Genomic DNA, 23,141 nt, shown 5'->3' with positions numbered 1-23,141 from the left:
GTGAAGCTTCTTTCCTCTCTAATTTGACTTGTTAGCCCTCGAGTGGAGGTTAAAGTTTAGGGTTGGTTGTGAGAAAAAAGAGCTAAATAAATTATTGCTTTGCTTCAAAAGCAATGAGTGAAACAAGCCCATTCTTTTAAATAAGGATACTACCTGATACTAGGTAGAGGTACATGCTAGCATAAATATTTTGGTGGCTCACTCATGGCTTTGAGGGCAAAAGTCAATTGAAACTGCTACTTTTTTACCTTTTTTGCCTTGATTAGGCTCGGATGTCTGCTAAAGCCGTGAGTAACCCTCGGAAATAAGTATATGATAACTCGCCACTGTATAGTACTAAGAAAAATATAAAATCGCTTTCATGCTTGCATAGCTTGGTTTTCACAAAGACACACACATCTCTACATCTCTATAAAATTTCATCCTATTTGGGGATGATCAAGCAAAGACAATTTGAGAAATTTAGGTCAGTTGACGTGAAATCACCCTGATATAACATTGTGACAATTTGCGTGCATCTTTTGTTACTTTTGACTTACAATGATCATAATCACTGCTACATTTTAGGAAGAAGATTGCAATTTGGTAAGAGATTGAGTTCGTAATTATAGTAGAATTTGCATTTACACTACTTTATTATAAACTTTTATAAATAAACAAATTTATTAAATAAGGCTCTAAAGTAAAAATATAAACATGACGTCAAAAAAAAAAAAAACACAGGTTTGTTAGACCTGTGGTTCATCTGCAAAAGATGCAGATGAAATGCACATAATGTTTATATCAGAGTGATTCCATGTTAACTGACCTGATTTTTCAAATCGTCCCCGCTCGATCATTCCCGAATGGGATGAAATTTTATAGAGGCGTAGAGATGTCTTTGAAACTATCCTGATGCTAATTTTCAGCTTCCGAGAGCCGAATCCTGAGGATCTAGGATCTCCAAAATATAGTGCTCCAAAATGGCGGATCGGATTTGTGAGAAGAATTGCCATCTTGTGGTCAAGGTTACAGAAAATTTTATTACACTGGAAGCATGAAATTCTGGGAGCTTAAAATACATTAGGCTGTTGATTTGTTCTAGTATTTATGCGAGTTTGAGCTCATAAGATTTTGAGTAGCATGTATATAAACTTGTGAAAAAAACGCTCTTTTATACCGAAATGATTATTTTTTGGGACCTTTTAATTAAGTAAGATGATTAGATCTAATTTTTTTTCTGACATGAGTGTAAAACTACACCACATAGAGCATAATAACAGCTCTTGCTCAAAATTATTGACTCAGGCATTTTAGAGTAATTGACCTAAAGCTGTGATTCTTTTTGTTTCAAATTTTCAACTTTGAGACCATGTAATTAAAAAAGTTGATTAGTTGCCATAGGTTTCTAACCTGGACCTTAAACTACACCACTCAAACTATAACTGCAGCTGTGTCCCAAAGTTGTTGACCTGTCGCAATTGAAGTCATTGACCTCTAAACTTGGGCATCTTTAAAAAAATCATTGACTTTGAGACTTTAACTATTAAAGTCAAGAGAAACGAAAGCTATTTTATGTTTTTATTAGTAGTATACTGTGGTGAGTAGTTAATCACATACTTATTTCTGAGGGTTACTAATGGCTTTAGCAGATATCAGGGCCTAAACAAATAAAAAAAAAGTAGCAGTTTCAATGGACCTTTGCCCTCAAAGCCATGAGTGAGCCATCAAAGTATTTATGCTAGCATGTACTTAGTATCAAGTAGTATCCACATTTAAAAGAATTGGCTTGGTTCACTCATTGCTTTTGAAGCAAAGCAATCATATATTTAGCTCTTTTTTTTCCCGACCTTGAACTTTGACCCTTAATCAAGGACCAACAAATCAGTTTTTTAGAAAAAGAAACATCACTTTTTCTTATCATAGTACCACTAACACAATTTTTACGAAAGTTGAAGACATCAACTATCAAAAATGTCCAGCTTTAAAAAAAAAGACTCCTAAAGCTTTTACTTACTTTTTTATATTTCTTTCAGGAAATGATGACCCGTTCTTCTCTTGAAAATAACAAACTTGAGTTAATGACCGAGCTGTCAAATTTAAGATTGCGTTTAACTGCAGCTGAACGAGACAGGAAAGAAAGTGATGATAAGTGCCGAAAATTTGAAGTATGCTTTTAAGAATACTTTTTCTAAGTAATGAAGTATTTGTTTTGTGTATGTATGTATGTATAAGATGTATTTATACATATATATATGCATATATATACATGTATATATAAATAATATATATATATATATATATATATATATATATATATATTGAGAGAGAGAAATAGTCGGTTTAGAATGTTCTCCTAAACTCGAAATATGCAGAATAATATTAATTTTTCATAAAAGTAAATAAAAGATCATAAATATAATGAAAATATTTAAAACAGTGTTCAGTTATCATTGTAGAAACAGGGAAACACAATCATTCTTGTATTCTATCCTTATGGTGATACTTTTGATTTAAGAGAATTTTGTATGAACGATGAACTTTGATCCATTGAATAAGTGCGTTATTAAAATTTGTTGTGAGACTTTTGCTTTCACCTTAAAATATATTTTTGGAGATAATCAGTAGAATACCAACTCAAAAAAGTAACTTTATAACTCATTAACATTTTTTTTTTTTAACCTCTGCACAATACTTTGATTGAATAAACTATTTGAATAAAAGACCGGAGTCTTCTATGTGTGTCAAAAGGAAGTAATGAATATGTATAAAATTATGTGTATCTACGTATTAGAAGTTTTAGTTAAAAAATGATTCCCCCCCCCCTTTTTTTTTTTTTTTTTGTTTAAAACATTCAGATATTTTTTCATGAACTCAATATCACCCCTGTGAGGCTGTGAAAAGATTGTTTACCAAAAATATAGTATTTATTGCTAATAGCTGACAATTTTTGCATATGTGGATTAGACCATATCTTTCTGAGGTTGAATGAAGTATAAGTATTATCAAAATCATAAGTTTTTAAATTCTAGAAATAAAGGGGAGACCAGGGCAAATTGGCGAAATTCTTGTAAAGGTTGTAAATAAAGTAGGAAAACTTTCTTTTATTGCTTGAAATGCGCATAGTATCCGCAATCATGTCATATTTTTGTTTTGACAATACTGTGCTTTGTGTATTTTTTGCATAATTTCTTGTGAACTTTTGCAGAGTTTGCAAACTTGCCTCGTCATGGGGTAGGTTGAAAAATTGGGAAGATCTCATAATAGACATGTAAAATTTGATGTCTCAGAGATGTTTTTAACTTGCAAGTAAAATTTACCAATGAGTAAAATTGAATGAAATTAGTGTTTAATTGCTTTAAAATTAGATACTACAATGCAGAAAAAGTTTAACTTTGATTTTAGAATTAGATGTTTAAAAATGAAAATGCTATGTAAATTGAACAATGTTAAATTTACTTTTGCACTTCAATAATTTGAAGAAAGAAAATGTTATGCATTTAGTAGTCTACAGTATAAAAATGATTATAGATAACAATATTCATAACATATGGTTATTTGTCTATACCATATCATCACGGGAATTGCATTTTTCACATTACAAGAAAATGGATGCTGCTTCAGCAAACCCCTCATGGATCCATATGTGACATTTCCTACAGTAGATCCAGTTTCTTTCAAATTTTTGTGGTCTTTTAATCTTTCGATTTTTTGCTGGTTTTGGAGATTTTTTTGTATTGATTTTTATTTTACTGTAGCATTTCGTTTTTCTTCAAGAGGCTTTGTGACAGGAGTATCAATGAATATTACTGTAGAATGTTTTTAGCCACTCGCTGTTTTTGGTTTTCTTCTCTCCTGCTTTTGGATAAGGTTGTAATTCTCTGATACACATGCTGGTTTCGTTGAGATATAGCACTCTTCAGCAGACGTATTTAAAACACTATTAGTGAAGGGAAAGGAGTAAAAAATCTTGCAAAAGCAGATAGTTAAATATTTTCATTTCAAGGGACCTGCTAAAAAATTTAAGTTATTGGTAGTTTGAGTAGTGGGAAATTCCCAAAGCCTTCTCAAGAGTATGGAACCCAGTGATGACTTCAAATAAAAGGAATATTTGAGTTATATGGCTTTAAGTTATCAAGAGTTGGCTGTACATAGCTCTGTTTTAGTTGTTTTTACTTCCTTTTACAAATTAAAGGAAGTATTGTATTCGCGGAAAAAAAATTGACCCAAAAATAGGCCTTAATTTCCATTTTGCTTCCCTCCGAATGAATGTTGAGTCTTTTTTTTCTACCCGACCACGCGGGGATATATGTTTAAGAAGGTATAGACACCCGAAATTTCCATTTTGACAGTCCCTGAATTAATTACAACAAGTTTTCTCGTTCTATCTGTATGTACGTATGTATGTGTGTATGTGCCTCGCAAAACTTCAAAACGATATGTCCTAGAAAGTTGAAATTTGGTACATCGACTTCTAGTGGGATCTGGTTGTGCATCTCCCCCTTTGGTTGCATTCGGATGTTCCTAAGGGGGTCTTTTACACCTTTTTGGGATGAAATCAGTTTTAATATTAATGCAAACTCAACTGGTGTTATAATTTGTCAAACATGTGGCAACATATCGCCAAGTTTTTTCTCCAACTTGGCGAAAAACTTGGCTTTTTTTTTTTAATTTTTGCTCCTATTGGCGGCGATATTTAGAGAGCTAGCCATTGAATCGCATTAAAATGTCCAATATTAGGAAAATTAATCTGTATAAAATGTTTTTCTGCTTCAATTCGCAACAAACTTGGAGCAAGATGTTTAAAGTGTTTCTTTGCTTACTCCAAAAGGCACTACTATTATATAGTTAAATTGGCGTAAAGGGAAGTCATGTGATGCACACATCAGCTCGTTCTATTTAAAAAAATGCAGGTAAAATTAAATGAGACTAATAAAGAAAAAATCATGCAGTAAAAGTATTTTACAAGACATGTGCAAAATGTTAGCTGTATTTATTCATTCTCTCCCTAGTCTAGACACATTCTTTCTGATTTTTTTGCAATGTTTGGAACAATGCACTAGTTACTTGTTAAATCTCATTTGAATGAACCAAATTTAGTGGAAAAATATTTTTTATCCTGCACTTTTTTCATCCGCTCATTCATTCTTGAGCTGGGGCAACTTGTAAAATTGAAGCTCTTTCAAGATAGTTGAGATTTTACTCTATTCCAGTTTGTTTCCTTAGATTAAATTTAGTCATATATGATTATATAATATGCCACACATATGAGTAGTTTTTATTATTTCATTGTTTTGATTTTGTACTCTTTTTGCATTTTTTTAAATGTATTTGTTCTTAACTGAACTGTTCGACCTTTGTATGAAAAATAAGGAGTTATAAAAAATGAGCTAATAAATTGGTTTATTTTAATAATTGCTTACCGTATTACCCGGTAGTATCAGGCATCCCGGGAAATTTGAATTTGCAGGTATGCCGGATAATTTGAGGTTTATTTTGCAACAAAACACAAAGCAGAAAGAGATACCTTTCTCTGATTTACCATTCAACTAGCTTGTAGCCCCCATAATAATAGGATTTGGTCTGTAGACACTCCAAGCACCTCAGAAAATGTTAAACATTGCCATAATCCAAAGTCAGGCTTTGTCTACGATGGAATCAGCACAATGAAAAAAAATTTCTTTGGGGTTTGTGGATGAAGACAAGACCATTAAATGAATCAAAAAGTCTACCAAAAAGACATTTTAGAAGTACTTTTATGAACCTAAGAGCACTTCAGCATAGCAATGTGGACTAGACATTTCAATTTGACTCCACACCCGTTCATACTGCCAAAAAGAGGAGTGATGCAAGGCGCATTGTTTTTGATATGATATCGTCTTTAGAGTGGCCGCTCTACTCACTAGACCTCAATTCCATTTATTACACTGTATGACCTATTTTAGAGTCAAAGGTCTCCCCTAAGCTACATATAAGTTTGGACTTTCTAAACCAATTGCTTTATAGGAAATAAGTTTGATAAAAGGACTTGGCGGCCCTTGAATGAAAATTTCAATAAGCAATTGCACCTCTGTGTTACTTCAAAAGGCGGCAGTTTGAAACCAATTAATTTATTTATTGCTAAAGGTCTTCTCATATAATTATTTTTTGTGTTTTGTTAATTTATTCATTTTTGATAAAGTTACATGGAAAATTGCTTGCCCAGTAAGGATATTGGTTTATTTTATTTTTTGCAAAAAGTAGTTTCTTGAGCTATATGCAAATTTTATTATCATACAACAACTGGCATTATCAAAGTTAGGCTGTATTTTAACATATAAGGAGGAAGTGGCATCATCATTTAAGTATAAGAAATTTCTAAACACTTTTTGCGGAAAATTTCAATTAAAACTTCCTGAAAAGTTGAAAAATTTCATTTTTTTCAATTATTCCAGAGTGGAAATTAACCCCTTTGGAAAAAAAGGTTTTTTTTTTTCATTTTTTTCGGAAATTTTCCGTTTTTTCCCCCGACTGTTTTCATCTCTCATTGCATATAATAAGTGCTTGTTATTTATGGTAGGTCATTAATGTGTGCAATTATTTGCTAATCAAGTAATCAGTTCAGAAGCAATCATTGTTACTGCAATTTGTTCATTTTTTTTAAATAAATTATTTTAGGTTCCTTTTAGAAAGGTAAGTTTAGTTTTTATTTATTGAATTTTTATGGTAATTCTTTAGCTCTGGTTTAGGGGCGGTAACTTACCGCTTAAATGTTTGCTTACTTAGTTTTAATTTAATTTTTCTAAAATTATTTATTATTAAACAATATTTTTCTTGTTAAAATAACAAATGACATTGTTAGTAAATGTTTTTACAAAATTTAACTGTTTATTAATACTAATAAGATATGCATAGAACTTATATTCATTTTTAAGCAAAACATATATTTTTTATAGTATTAACTTTTTTCCTAACCTCGATTTTGCCGGCATATGCCGGAAATGACCAGGCAAGTGTTATTGAAAATCTGGTAACCTCTGAATTTTGAGGCCTGCCGGATAATGCGGGGTAATACGGTATTTAGTTGTACTGCTGCTCTCCACAGTACTGATTTCGCTGAATAATGCAAATGCAGATTTTGTCAAGAGTTATAGGTTATGTCAAATTTTGTTGAATTTCTTGTCAAGTTACTTCAACAGATTTTAATTTGCATATAATTGCCCTAACTGTCCCATCAGAAATCCCCAATCTATTAAGACTGGTCTCTGCATCTCATGATATTTTGAAATGGGTATTACCACCAAAAGTTTTCCTTTAAGCTGCAGCTCAGGTCATCTTTTCATGTTTTGTTTCCGACTTTTTGTTTGTACTTTTTTTCCATTACAAAATTTCTGCAATTTGATCTATTTTTAGAGTGAGCTTATTTTACTTCAAGCACGTCTTTATGAACAAGAAGCTGAACATGCTGCTTTAAAAGGAAAACTCTCTCGAAACATAAACTTGTTATCTAGCAGTGAACGTAAGAGCACTATTTCTATTTATCAATTTATTTTTACTGCATAATACATAAAAATTTTGAATTAATCAAATATTTTCTTTTTATTTTCAGTTTCTGAAATTGATAGACTAAAATCTGCTTTAGATTCTGTAATGAATTCCAATGATGAAAAGGTATCAATTTTTCAAACTGATATTATTAGAGTTTCAGTGAAAACTAAATTTTTAAAAATGTCCAAAAACGTATTAGGGAAACATGCATTTATTTGTCATTATCTTATATTGAGCAGTTCCTCTACTCTGTACTCTGCTCTCTTAGTGCCATTTATTTAGTGTTTAATGATTCTTCTCTAGAATATTTTATGTACTACAATCAGGCTTTAAATTGTTATTACTATATTTTTTTTGTCTATATTAATTGAGAACAAGTGTTGTTTATGTAAGTAAATATCTGAATAACTGAAGTAGAAATTAAAATTCAAAAGAAAAATTTTAAATACAATTTCAATGCATGAATTAACCCTAAAAGGGGGAGAGAGAAGGGAAAATAAGAAGTTATGAAGCTTTCACTATTGAAATTTTCACTAAGGTTAAATTTGTCACAAAAAATAATGTAATTTTATCGAAACAATTGAAACCTAACACTGTTGCACATGTGTATCCTGATTTAACTGATATTCTAAATTTTTTCAGCTAAAATTTGTAATCCTTACTTTTCTAGAAGACAGAATAGCATTAAAGAACATAATTTCAAGTAAAACTTTTATTAAACACAAAAATCTTCATTTCTTCTTTTAAAAACAAAACAAACTAATCGACTCTTTCATATCCAAATCCTGCCTGAAAATAGATAATTAGAAAAACATTTTGAACCATAAAATAAACGATGCGATTTCCAAATTCTCAAAACGGTCACAGCATATGATAAAAAAAAAAGGGATATATCTTTATATTTTGTAATTGGCATAATTTTTTACTTCAATATAGTTAATCAGTTCTGCATAAACCTCTATCAATCAATGAAAAATATTGAATTTTGAAAAATATCTTCAGTCTTGTGTTCTGGCCAGAAAAAAAATTAGCACTACTAGCAGGGCTTTTTTTTTCCAATTTTTCTTTCTGTTTTTATACAGGTTTTAAATTTTCTGTTAATTTTGAGGGAAAATACACAATCAGTTTTTGCTCTAAAATATACTGTATCTTCGATAAATCATAACTAATAGGCAAAGAGGGTTTTCAGTTTTATTGGAATAAAAGCAACCAACTTTAAAATTTGAAAAGAAATCTTGTGGTAAAATTCAAATCATATTCAAACAGTAAAAACTTGACAAACGTTGAAAATTTCAAGCAATATTGCTTATTTCTCTTCCTCCGCAAAGATTGATCCCTTCCAGCTCTAAAGCTTAAAGGGAAGTCTCCTCTCTATCTCAAAACTAATTATACCCCATTGTACAGCTGTTTTTTTCTCTCATTTTATTGTTTAGTGTGATCATATTTCACTCATTTACTGTTAACTTAATTTTATTCTTAAAGGTGAAATAAAATTTCATAATTTTAAGGTATATTTTAAACATGTTGCATGTATTATTTTGTTTCAATGGTTTCTTCAGTAGATAAATTGTAAGATTCTTAGAGAGTGAATAAAGTTTCAGGCATTTTGGTATTTTTAATCAACAGATTTTAAAGATCTTGAGAAAAAGTTAATTTAACAAGAATCATTAAGAACATTCTTTATCTTAAACATTGTTCTCAGACATATTTTCTAGGTTTTAGATATTGTGAGTCAACACTCAGCAGTATGGATGATTTTTTGACGTTTTTTCAATTTTCAGGATCAAAAGATTGAAGATTTGCGCACTTCTTTGAATAATTATAAGAAATTACAAGATATTGTACTTTCATCTCATGTTCGAAAAGGTAAATTTTATTCATATCTGAATTATTTAATTAAAAATATATTTATACTCTCCATTTGTCACTTTCACCTTTTGAATGTAATTTACATTGGATATCATCATTAATCCCTTAATTGGGAAGCTAGAGGGCTCCTCCCTCTGCTTGTGTCACATGCCATCCCCCGCTCACCACTTGCAGTGGCTCAATGTTGCCTGCGGTGTGTGACAATTAATCATTTTCATTTCTTTACCTCTGAATGTCCATCACCTTAAGGTGTAGAGGGGTGAAACAGGGCCAAATGGCTTTCCCTGGATGTCCTGTATCCACTGGCACCAGAATTGACCTGGTAGACTTTCACAATTTAGAGGAGATAAGGTTATCGAGCTACACACAGACAGATGCAACCAGATTTTAATAGTATAGATATTTCTGAAGGTAACAACTAATAATTATGATTTTTTAATTTTTTTGGAAGCATGAACATATTTGTAATATAAATGAGAAATGCTATGACCTTGAAAATGCCTACCGCTTTTAGAGGTAATCGAGTTGGGATATTGACCCCCTGTGTGGTGATGGTTTTTCACTTATTTTGAAATCGAATTACATCCACTTCTGTAACACTTTCTCATTTTTCTCTACTATGCCTTTCTACCGCTCCAGATAATATTACCTTTTTGTAGACTATTATTTCCAACCCTTCTTATATTTAATTTTTTGTTGAAGACTGCCATGCCCACTTAAAAATGTTGTCCAGCTCCAGCCAAGTTAGTTTAAGCCAACAGCATTAGTCAAATTTAGTCTTAATGCTTACCTGTTTTTCCAAAGATATGGCTCATGAAGGTTTTAATAAAATTAAGTTTAATTATATTTTGCTATTTTATTATGACAGTCATGGAAATATGGAAAATTAAAGATGCTTATACTCAAAGATTGAAATGGTGTTTAAAGCTATTTTATCAATTTAATAATATTTATTTTTATTCTAGTGCATACAATGAAAGCTCAAAAACAATTTTAGAAACGTGATTTTTGTTATTTTTACACAGAATACTGAATTGTTCCGCAAAACTTTAAAATGCTCCTCAAAATTACTACAGATGCTCCTCAAATTGTTTCTCCAAGGTTGGCAACCCTAGTAATATAAGAATTGCTTGTGATGTTCTGGAAGAATGTCAAAATTTCCTTGTTCTAATTTTAAGGTTTTGTTTAGTCTTAATTTAAAAACTATCATCTAACTTTTTTATTTTTAACCAAACATCAGGAATATTACATTAATTTTGTGAAGTATTAGTCCCTTATAGGGGAGGGGCGAAAATAATAACTAATGAATAACTGAAATCGTTTGTACCAAAAATTTAAATGCTATATTTTTAATGAAATTCAAAACATAGATTTAAAGATAAAGAGCAATTATAATGAGCAAGTTTTTGTAATTCAGATTGATCACTTAGTTTCAGATTCTTCCACCAGAGATGCACCAACATTTGACACTGACTCTCATGTATCTTCAATTGGTTCAACTACTAGTGATATTTTTAAGGTAGTTACTGTTTTTTCTTTTTCAATTTATTTACTTAAATTTATTTTATTTCTTTTTCTTTTTTTCTTCATTTCTATTCTTTTTGCATGTCCTTCAGCTTAGCATGCAATTTATTTATTCGCTGGTTGACTTTTTTTCATTATTAAAACTGTTAGAAGACATTTTTATAACATATTAATATAAGACTCTCATTAAAGTTTTGCAAAAATCATACCAATTCCCAGGTTCCAGCAACAATTGCCTCAATGTCTTCTGTTCCATCTCAGTTTGACCAATCATTACAGTCACAAAACAGTTCTACTGTAGACAAAACTTTTTCCAATCATTGCTCAAGCTCAACCTTTCACAAGTCAAATAGTGTAGAGAACATTTGCCTTTCATCTGGTATGGTAAGTTATCTGATCAATTGCTAGAGGTATTGATGTGTTTCTAAAGTAATAGGCAATTTTTATGCATGATAAAAGTACTTAACTAGTTTTACCTATTGTTTAAAATGTATATTTTGTACAAAAATATCATGCAAAGTCAAATATTCCATTATATGCTTTTCTGAGTTTGAAATGTAAGCTTTTTCCTTCATGGAATGACCTTGTTAACCTTCCTATCAGTAGGATCATGTCCACTCAAAGCTTAACTCTGTAGACCATCCCTAATATCCTCAGGCTTTCTTCTGCAAGGTTTTAAAAAGATTGTAAAGGAATAAAAACTGTGTTAACAAATAAAAAATTAAATTTAAAGGAATAAAAAAATACAAATTTAAGGAATTTTATCCTGTTCAAACTGCAAAGCTGTATGTCGAAATGGTCAGTATTTGAAAAGTATGAATCCAAGCGCAGAAAGTAGATTTAAATGGCCTTTTCTTTGGAACATTTTTTTCCTTTCAAATTATTGAAAGTTTTTTGAAAATTTACAATCCAAGTTTTTCTTTGATTGATTTTTATGTTTTATTCTCTTTGTATTCTTCATCTACCTTATGTCGTGATTAGTCAACTTATGTGTTAAAAATCTAGCTTATAATGTTAATTTTTATTAAGAAAGCTTGTTGAAGATACTAATTCTCATACAAATTTTAAATTGAATTTAATATTTAGTTATATTTGTTATTCAGTTTATTTTTCAAAAACGTTTTTTCATTTTTGAACACTGAGATCTATTATGCATAAAGTAATTTCTTGCATGAAAGAGAAATTATATGTATCTTGCTTAAACTAACATAATATGAAGGGGGGAAAAAACATGTTTCATTCAATTTTCAGACATTCAGTAAAAAGTATCAATCCTTTTTTTCTCATCATTTCCACTTCAAAAATTGAAAGAAAATTATTTATGTATCAATAGTATTACTGCTAAAATGTCACTTTTGAGGCATTTTAAGATGTGAATTTAGAGAGTCCCTTTCAAAAACACTCTTGCGAATAGCGTATTTTTAAGTGCATAAGAGAGCATGTATTCTAGATGGCAATGCTTTCTACAAAACCATACAGAGTATTTTTAATACATTGTATTACAGGTAGATTGAAACTTTCTAGAAGTACTAAGCAATTTCAAAAATTAAGTGCTTATATTTGGGAAACACAGTTTTGTAATGAAGTTTTTAATGCTTGCTTGAGCTACATATTATTGCTTTTAACACTATCTAACTATACTTTTCTAACTATTGATCAGCCTCAATTCTTGTCTGTTTTAAGAAAAACTTAATATGTTTATGTTTAAAGCTTTATTAACCAATTTTGAGTTACTTTTATATCCACTACATTTTTTAAAATATTGTGTTAACACTTATTTAACAAGGAGCTGTTAAAGTGATCTTAGAATTTTTTTATCTTTATGCATTTATATATGTCCTGTGAGCTTAAGTTGTGTAATAATAATAAATTGACCATGCATTTACTGCTATTGTTGGCACATTCTCCAATTCTTGTACTACTATCTCAAATGAGGCAGTGAGAAGCAAAGGGACACTGGACATTTTCAAGTTTTGAGTGAAACGCATTTTCAGATAAGGTCCTAAGTAGGCTTTCATTGAAAAGTTTTTCTGAATCATGCTGTATAGCAGCACCTACCAGGGGTATTAGTACTATCTCTTACCCAAGACAGAAGAGAGGTTCACCTACCATTTATACTGGCTATCTCCGAATTTTTAATTTTGCCACTTACATCTCTTTGCTTCTCACTGCCTCAAGTATAATTTTTTTTTCTTTTTAAGCTTTTTCAGCAATTTAAATTTTACACCCATTAAAATTTAAGTTTAAATAACCTTAATCATTACTCAAATGGTCACTATATTCCCATTATCATTATTTTTATGTATTTTATTTATTCTTAATGAAAAGCCATAGCACCTAAATAAAGTTTCAGAGTGTTTTATAGAAAGCTGCTTGAAAATGTAATGTAGACAGCTATTATTTCAAAAAACAGAAAGAAAAATGGCGTTCTAGTAAAGATTTTTAGATACACAAGCAAAAAAAAATAAGAAAGCTTGGTTTTCATCACATTAGATATACTGCTTAAAAGTTGTTTGTCATTTATTTACTCTTAATTATAGTTCAATGTTTATTGAAGTTTAACTTTGTTTATATAACACTGTTATTTGCATAGGTTATGCCAGCTAAAACTCAGTATGGAACTGTACCGCGTCAAACTGGTACAAACATTTTACAACAGCTGCAGAGCCGCTTACAAGAACCTGGAGCAGATAATAGAAGTTTGTCTTCAACTACTGATGAAAAACCTGAAGCTTCAATTGCAGATAGTGTAAATAAAACTCTTGGTAAAAACAGCAGAACACTTGGAGGAACTGGACACAAAAGTTCCGGGGTGTCGTTCGGTAAAGGCTTTTTTAAGTTAAAATCTGGAAAACGAAGTTCAAGTGAACCACAGCTAGGTGATGGTTTTTATTTGCTAACTGCCTGCTTAGCTTTCCAAGCATGAAAGGCTAACCTTTAGATGAAGCAGTGCTATTTTAGCTACATTTGAGATGATGGCAAGATAAAACTTAAATACTTAAAAGAAAGTGCATGATTCTAGTGAAATTTAATCTGTTTTATTATTTTACTAAAAATGAGTGCAATCTAATGTTAAATAGAATGCATGACAAATTTTACTAAAAATCTTAAAATGCCAAAAGCTTGCTGTAAAATGCATGTCCATTTTGGTTTTCAATAATAATACTTTTGTCTTATGTTTTTCATTCTTTTCTCATGTGTTTTATGTGTGTGGAGTCAACCTCATAAGATCATCTTTTTATAGATTTTCATGGTAGGATATTGCAAGGCTTTTTCAGGGCAGAATTTAGCTGCATGCAACTCATAAGCTGACATGAAATCTGCTTCCCCTTACTCCGCCCCATGCACATGTTTGATAATATATTACTCCGAAAATACAGGGTTTTTTTTTTTTTTTTTTGTATGTTTGTTTCAATTTTCGAAACCTAAATTTATTATTTTTAACGTATTACCATTTTTAAATAAAAGGTTTAATTCCATGCACGAAGTTATGTCTTCATTAAATAATAGATAACAAACAAAATTCAATTAATTCTACCTTAATTTTATCGTATTCAAATTAATAAATATATTTATTATAGATAATTTTGATAATTAGTGGTCAGTACAGAATTTTAATAGTTTTTTAGTTGAATTGATTATGTGTAATGTAATAATTGCATTAATTTTGTATGATATATAGTCATTTTTGGAACCCCCACTCTTCTGCTTGTGCTTCATTCCATTCTCATTCATTCCACTCATATTCATTCCATTCTTATTCAATTTTCGATTATGAAACCTATACTCAAGCAGAAAAAGAAATACAGCCATGGAAAAAATTACATGGACACTTTGAAAAATGAGTGTTATGAATGAAAGTAATCATCAACTGCAAACAAAATCAAACATTATTTACTACTTGTAAATAGGAAACATGAGAAACCTGTTAGTATGAAATCAAATTACAATGTACTTTTTAAATCACAAATTAACACAAATGTATTAGGTCAGAGGTTCCCAAACTTCAGACTTCCGCGGACCCCCTCTGAAAAAAATATGAACTTTGCTGACCCCCCCCCTCCTGGCGCGCCAATAAAAAAGATTTTACACAATTAAATCTATTTTTTATGATATATTTTTACGCTTTTTTCCCCCTGAAAATTTATTAATTGTTCTATTTTGATGTAAAATTCTATATGAAATTCAATTAGGAATAAAATGTTATCACCAATTTCTACTACAAGTTTTCTAATAAAAATAAACTTTCGAAGTTATTGAACAAAACAATGATAGCCTAGTTTAAGTGTGCTAATTTTTCATATGAGTTGTATAGTGTGTTTACTTCCAAGAGTTCCGAGGGAGGGGGTCTATTGCATCCTGCATGTACTTAAGCAAGAACTTTTTTATCCCTCATAAATGTGTTCTCTTTTTGAATTAAAATATCGTTACTCTTCCTTCAGTCTTAATTTTATTTGAAGTTTTCGCTGGATAGCACCGCAGACCCCTTGGCATCGACTTGCTGACTTCCGGGGGTCTACAGACCACAGTTTGGGAAACTCTGTATTAGGTGAAACATGGAAAAAATTATAAGGACATTAACAAGTATGTCCCGAAAAAAGTTAATATTCTACAAAATCACTCTTTTTTTCAATTATTCTCAACAATTGTCCAGTCCTTGACTCGGAAAGTTTAGTTCAAGTTTATTTAGAAATATTTTTACACTCCAATTCAATGGATGATGCCCGTTCATCTTTATTTGCATATTGTGTCCCATTCTTAGACACTTTTCTAGTTAAAATGCCCACATATTCTCTGTAAAGTTTAAATAAAGATTTCTTGTGGGCCAGTAAAGAATTTTCACTGAATTGCCCTCAAACCATGAATGTGATCCACAAGACACATGGCAACTTGCATTGTCTTGTTGAAACACCTGTGATAAGAGGTTCTTCAGTTAATAAATTTTCAGCTTGCATATCACCATATGATCCTAAATTCAAGGGATCTCAAATGGACACAATTGGTGGTGCTCCTTTAGCTGCAAAACCTGCCCACACCCATCACAAAATTGCCTTCAAATTGTTGTTTGGAAAAAAAAAAGGTTTCATTTTGCAAATCATGCCAGTAATGGTGAAAATCATCTGGTCCGTCCAATTAAAAGTTTTTTTCATCAGAGAATACGACATTTCCATCAAAACCCAAAAAAAAAGCGTGCTTTTTAGTGAGTTTTAATCTAAGCTTCTTTTGAAGCTTTATAAATGGTGGATACGACTGTAGTTTAGGATATGTAACTTTGTAATTCTTTTACAAAACATTTTGCAACGTTAGATAGCTCTAGGTACATTCTTTTAACTAGCAGTACCCACACAGCGATGCCTGTGCTAAAAATTGAAAGGAAGTCCATTGAATAAAAAAATTCATTAAATGTGTGCCCTTATTATTTTTTCCAACTGGCATTCTAGTAAAACCTTAAAAATTCATACATTTTAATAATTTTCAGACATTTTAAGGGAAAGTTTGTTTGCAAATGTTTTTTTCGTGTTTTTTATCATGAAAACATTTGCACACTTTTCTGACCAGGCAGCGCCTAAAATAATAGAATTGGCGACTTTTTGTTTGTCCTTATAATTTTTTCCTGGACTGTATAATTTATATGCTTTTTCCCCATTTCTCTGGCTGCCCTTTATTATATTTCATCTTTAAACAGAGAAAGACTTGGACTGCTTTTTCTCAATATTATCTGATATTTGCATTGGGGATTCAATGTTTAAATATAATTTGTAATTGTTTATTGTGATGGCCAATAAGTCTCTTTAAATCAGATAATAAAATTGTACTTATGACATTTTTTTTTAATTTAAAGTTGATCTTATGGGGATGGTTATGAAAATGTTAGTGTTATCTTCTATGATAATTTTGTATTGAGTACTTAGTGCATACAATTAAAGATAATTGCATCTGTGTATTCTCAAGTTAAAAATGCAATGCAACTATTGTTTGTTTGCCTTTTAACAAATATTTTTATAAACATTGAAAATGGGGGGGGGGAATTGTAATGTTATGAAGAGGGCAGATTATACATACATAAATGCAAGATATTAATATGGATAAGGCATATATAATCATTTTAATGAAAGGAAGAGTTGTTCCTTTCCTCCCCTTATTGAATATTTCTGAGCCCAATATATCTGCATATGCCACTGTACTTAAGCATTAAACCCTTGATTGTAAAACATGGAGTGCTTTACATTTTTCAATTTTTTATGCATTCAATTCTGCTTAGTATTCATCTTGTAATAAGATTTATTTTTACGTCTTATGTTCATATTTTGTTTCACAAATTATTGATATGCTATTATCATTTAGTGTAGTTTGCACTTTTACATACATAATTTTACAATGTTTTTAGTTGCATAAATGGTTTTCTATTTTATGCTAGGAATTGCTATTTTGCTTCATATGTTGAATCAGCAGCTTTGAACAGCTGTCCATAGGGCTAAATAGATTTTTTTAATGAAAGTTATTCAAGTATTAAGGCTTAGCTCTTTTTTTAGCTTAGCTTCACAAAAACAAAATATTTCATTCATTAAAAATTTGCACCCAGGTTGTTTATTTTTATGCCTGCAAACTTATACTAGGTGCCATTATGATGCCTAGTATTTCGCTTCTGTTTTTTGCCTTAAATTCTAAATTTTTTCTTCTTTTATTTTTTTCTTTATTCTTATTTCTAATGCTGATATAATAACATAATTGTAGTTCAGCATTTGTGTAGCTTCAATACTAAACTGATATGGGTTTTTAAATAGTTTGCCTCTGAGCTGTAACTCAAACCTACACAGACTTCAATTTAAAATTTCTTTGAAATTTGACACATTTAATGCATTAAAATATTTAATATACAATAAAAATAAATTCTATTTCAAAATGCAAGCAATATTATAGCTCTTCATAAACAAAGAATTGTATATTAACAATGATACAATACTGTACTTCTTTGTGTTTTGCATTCATTGAGATTGTTTAGAAAAAAGATATAGTTGCATTGCAAACATATGTTTCATTGTTGCTCTCTATAAGTAAAAAGTTTGGATAGATACCTATGTATTTGAATAATTGAGGTTTCCCAGAGTTCCTAGAATGAAAGATTCTTTGTAAAAATTGAAGTATAATTTTTTTAAAAAAATTGTTGTGCTCCTAAAAATTTATTTTTTTCAAAGACTACCTTTGGTTATGCCTCTAGAAGAATTATTCAAGTTAATGTTCTTTCAGAAAGAATTAAAGAAAATATTAGTCCATATAGCTTGTAAAAGGCCTAATGTTTAATCCTGAATTGAAAGAAACATTCATGTCTTTGTCAAATCCACCTAAATAATATATTTATTAAAGATCCATACATAAGAGAATTAGAGTAATCTTAGACTGCTTTCATACTAATGTCTTATTAGTAACATTATTTTGGTTATGTTTATTAATGTAGTTAATTACTGCATTTTCTTCAAATTACTTCACTTTTCTTATTCGTCACATTACTTAGTGCCGGTGGATGATGAATCTCTTAATTGTAATTACATTTTAAATGTAAAGGATTCCTTATGGGGGAGGGAAGCATCTGTAAAAAAAGCTTTCTGGTTGAAACTGATTTTTAACAATGGTGCTAGATTTAGCTATTACACATAGTTCGTGCAGATTAACAAGTTGTAGAATTTTTTGACATTAAAAATGCTTCTCTTGCAGCTCAAGAATGCATTACTATTCCCTCTGGAAATAAAGAAAACTTTGATTTTGTCTCTCCCCTGAATTCACAGCCTTATCTTATTAAAAATGAAAACAGAAACAAGGGATTTTTGAAGTTTTTCTCCAAGTATGTTTCCAACATTTATGAATTAATGAAAGCATTTTTTCTGTTCCATGCTTGAGAAGTAAACCATATAATAATAAATATTTAAAGGTGGAAACGCAGTGGCTCACAGAATATTGATAAAGTGGAAGATAATTTCAGAAGAGGTGGAATTCGAGCAACAGCTGGACCTCGTCTTGGATGGTCTAGAGACATTCAAGTTGATCCTGAGTAAGTGTACTTCTTTTTACATGCATTTCAATCTCTAATTACAAGTAGCATGATTAAATTTGGCATCTGAAACAAAGCTATGGGGATTGGAATTAGTGTAAATGTAGGAGTTTTTAATTGAGTACTAGGTGCTCAAATTCAATGTCCATCTAGCTAAACCCTATAGTTGAATTCTTTGCATTTCAATAATAAATTTGCTTTACATTTTCAGTTTTAATTGCTAATTTTCTTTCTTGGTGAAAGATCAGTTGCCTCAGTTTTTTATACTAATTCCACCTGGGAGAGAGGATATGGTTGGGAAAGTTTAGAATCAAATTTCAGAAGACTACTTGACTAGAATTTAAAGTGTTAATTCAATCATTATTAGTTTACATCAAATAATGAGAAAAATTCAAATACATGGCAGCTTTTATAAATCTAATGACTTAGTATGAAGTTAAATTATCTAACATAATAAAGAAATAAGCATCTGAAAGTGACATCAGTATGTTTCTCTTCATTGTAATGTTTCTTTGATCCTCAAGAAGTTTTTCAGGAATGTGCAAATGAATGTTTGATTGCACTTTAGCACTTTAATCTTATCAGAGTTTTAGCAGAATGCTAGATTCTTCTACTTGAAATAGTTGAGAATAAGAAAGTTTAATCCTACCATGTGCCAAACAAGTTCAAACCATATCACTGAATGCAATTTTTTTCAAATAGGGCTTACTTTTAACTTTCCCTGCATAAGCTGTAACAAATGTGTATTTTATTACATAAGAATTTTTATTCTAAATCCTTTTGTAATTGATTGTTTTGTACTTTGCTTTTTAAGAATTTTTAATATAAATTATGAAATATAAGTGGCTTGTGTATAAGCATGCAACAAGCTTTTGCTAACATCATAGGCATATTGCACCTTTATTTGTAGTAATTTTTAAGTTAATAATTTTGTAAGATATTCGTTATTTGTCCTTAAAAACATTTAAAATTTATTTTAAATGACTTGAAAATCTTTGTTATAGTTGGTTGATATAAAATTCAAGCTGATAATACTAAAATTGATACTGGGAGAAGTTGTGTAAAATTTGTTCACTGTACTCTCAAATAATTCAGTGCAATTTCTTGATTGAATTGTGTGAAAATATTTTTAATCATTTGACTTTCATGGAAATTCTTTTTTTATATACTTGTTCATTATTGAGTTTTACTAAATAAGTAAGCGTGACATGTTCCAAATAAAATAAAGCATTTAAAACTATATATATTCTCTTTTCACAGTATACCTTTCTGTAAATGGTCTACAGAAATGATTTCTGAATGGTTCTGCAAACTAGGCTTAAATTCTTATGTTAATGATTGCAAAAGATGGATGTGTAATGGTGAAATACTATCAAAAGCAACTCCCCAAGATTTAGAAAAGGTGAGACATTTTTAGAAGTTTGTTCGTACATTATTAGCAATTATTGCACACCACATTAAATTGTGTCCATTATTTTCTTTTGCATTTTGCTCAAAAATCATTTTTGTTGAAATATAAACTTTTTAAAAATAAGCTAAACACCAATACGCATTAACCTAGTATTATTTTCTTACAAAAGAAACTACCTTTAGACATTATTTATGATGCTTTTCTTCACTTCAATTTCTAAGTTTTATTTTAATTTTTCTAAGGAATTATACCTCTGCTGTTGAATTTCCGACAAGAAACCCAAATTTTCATTTAGTTCCTGTTTTCATTTTTTCCCATAACTAAACAACCCACTTTAAAGTTGTTTAGCAGCAAAACCATTTTAGCAAAATTTTGTGTTCAACATGATGAAAAGATAGGAATTTGTTTAAACTAATTTAAAAAATGGTTTGAAATTTCTCCACCGAAAGGAGTATTTTTGTGAGTTACATACTGATTAATACATTTGCAATGGTTTTAAAGCAAATCTTGCATCAAAACATCTTCAACATGACGGCTATTATTTTTGTTTCTCTTCTGGAATATTGATTGTGAGATAACATGTTCTACAGTTGTTCACAATATGCTCCTTGAAATGTTACAAACATGTTGTGATATGCTGTATTTAAGATGAGGTAAAGTTCTAGGATTATCACGATTTAAGAGATGCTTCAAATGCTTCCAAAGCTAAAACTCACATGGATCAAGCTTTGATGAGTCAAGCAATGTATTTCCTTAAAATTGCCCTCTTGTGGCAAAATTTTAAACTTTTCTTTTTTAATTCCCTCAAGCCGATTCCCAACTCTTCATTATATTATGCACAAAATTTTGTTAATTTCTGAGCAATAGTTTACCCTCTAGACAACTGTAACTCTTCTAGACTGAGCAACTGGGAAAACTAGGCTAGGACTTTTAATCCTAACTTTTTCGACCAAGCTATTTCAGAAATGGAATCATCGATTCCGAGACCCCTCAGCAGCTCTTCTTCTGTTTACTAATTGCAGTACGCTTGGTAAGCTGTCACCTTGATCTGTCAGGCGCTTTAGGCACACTGTCTTTGCTTATTGCATTTCTTTGATGGCTTTTTTTTACCAATGTTGGGATAAAAACAGTTTTTTTTTATTAAGTTTTTTAGAAGAGGTTAGCTAACAGTTACTTACTAATGGTTATGATGAATAAGAATATTCAAAATCATGTACAAGCTTGAGATTTATCATGCAATATTTTAACTAAGAAAATTAAAGATAATTTCATTGTTATTATTTTTAATTTTTTATTTCAAGCACTTTTCTGATTTATGCCTATTTGTATAAACTTATGAGAACAATTGGAATGCTGAGAGAATTAATTACATTAAGATGCATTTTTGAAAAATATTTTGAAAATTTTGGAAGGAACTGCCAGCCCTATTACCTCTTATTCCCCTACTTCTGAGTACACCACTGACACGTAACAAAAGTTTCCCCAGTCTCGAAAAAAACAAAGGAAAGATTAAAAAAATATCAAAAAGATAACTTGAAAAAGGAATAATTAAAATATGTTTTCATGTTGAAATGCTCTAGCCTAGACAGCTTGAGCACCAAAAAAGGGGAGTCAAAACATGTTAGGGATTGAGGGGGGAGGGTGCCACAAAATGTGATTTTTTTTCTCTTTGTTAAAATAAAATTGACTATATAATTGGATTTGATAACATTATTGATCAAATGAAGTCTTTTTTTTTTTAAGTGCAATATGCGAGAAAAACTAAAAGGGATAATTGAACTTCTTCTATACTCAATAAAGGTTTTCTTGTTCTGAGACAATTTTGCAACCGAATGATTGTTAACAACACTTTGTATCGAAAAAAATACTTTCTTTAATTTAAAAAACAATTCTAAATTAGTACTGAAAGTGTAAATGCCAGTGGCACATTGAAGGGGAGTTTTGGAAGTAACCTCCCTCCTGATGCCTTGTTTTTAACATTGTTTTTCCTAATTCCTAATACAGTAGTTTCTCCACATGTAAAGATTGTTTTGATCAAAAAGCCCCTCCAGAAGGTATTTATTGGAAAAAAACTTTATTTTTTTGTTCTTGAAGACAATTCCTAAAAGTTTTAAAGCTTACTTCCTGCTTTTCAAACTTTGAAAATTATCCCGTTACTTAACAGGTGTGCAAATTGTTTCCCAGAATAAAAATTCCAACTGATTCACGTGTTACTTACCACCATAATGGGGTGATGTAATGGGCGTAAGTCTTGAGTAACTTTTTGCTGAATGCATAGGGGAAACTTTTAAAATTTTACAGTTTAAAATGTTAACTATGTGGAGTTGTTCTGACAACTAATTTACGCATGGGTTGAACAGCATCACACCATTGTGTAGTGGAAACTGAAACTTATGAAAAGGGAATCAATTGATCTTTCTCTTATCTCTTATCTTACAGCTCTTGGCTGTTTCCGGTGCTAGCCCGGCTGTTGGCCAGTTGTTTTGGTGCTGAGATTTTGTACCTGTGGAGTGTTGATGACTTCAATTTAATTTTTCCACACTGAGGATGTGATTAATTTTTTCAAATATGTAAGAAATGTTTGTTTAGCCCTGCTAAAAGAACCCTGCTAAAAGTTACTTTGAGTGTGTTGGAAGGTTTTGTTATGGAAGTTTTTAAGTGAAGTTGATTTTTGCCGAAGATATGCCTTATAGTGCCGTTTGAAGGTTCGTGCTAGTCTAGCCAGATGTACCCGTAGTTCAAAACAGAGGTATCCGCCTGAGAATAAGACGATGTCTGGGAGCC

General features: G+C 30.5%; 1 protein-coding gene across 7 annotated transcripts in view; it reads left to right on the top strand.

Annotated features, from left to right (window-relative positions):
* The window catches only part of LOC129219382 (liprin-beta-1-like), a 147,100-nt gene that overhangs the window by 85,856 nt on the left and 38,103 nt on the right, over positions 1-23,141 (top strand). For 3 of the 7 annotated variants that reach the window (XM_054853766.1, XM_054853764.1, XM_054853761.1), the window contains 10 exons: positions 2,016-2,147; positions 7,372-7,477; positions 7,568-7,629; positions 9,288-9,372; positions 10,806-10,894; positions 11,119-11,283; positions 13,493-13,778; positions 18,613-18,739; positions 18,827-18,946; positions 20,207-20,348. In XM_054853766.1, coding sequence (XP_054709741.1) covers positions 2,016-2,147; positions 7,372-7,477; positions 7,568-7,629; positions 9,288-9,372; positions 10,806-10,894; positions 11,119-11,283; positions 13,493-13,778; positions 18,613-18,739; positions 18,827-18,946; positions 20,207-20,348 — 1,314 coding nt within the window. The remainder of the gene's footprint in view (positions 1-2,015; positions 2,148-7,371; positions 7,478-7,567; positions 7,630-9,287; positions 9,373-10,805; positions 10,895-11,118; positions 11,284-13,492; positions 13,779-18,612; positions 18,740-18,826; positions 18,947-20,206; positions 20,349-23,141) is intronic. The other 4 variants (XM_054853767.1, XM_054853762.1, XM_054853765.1 and 1 more) reach the window with 3 other exon arrangements.

The sequence above is a fragment of the Uloborus diversus genome, chromosome 3, assembly GCF_026930045.1.
Source record: "Uloborus diversus isolate 005 chromosome 3, Udiv.v.3.1, whole genome shotgun sequence".
Classification (NCBI taxonomy): domain Eukaryota; kingdom Metazoa; phylum Arthropoda; class Arachnida; order Araneae; family Uloboridae; genus Uloborus; species Uloborus diversus.
This window is presented reverse-complemented; position numbering and strand designations above follow the sequence as displayed.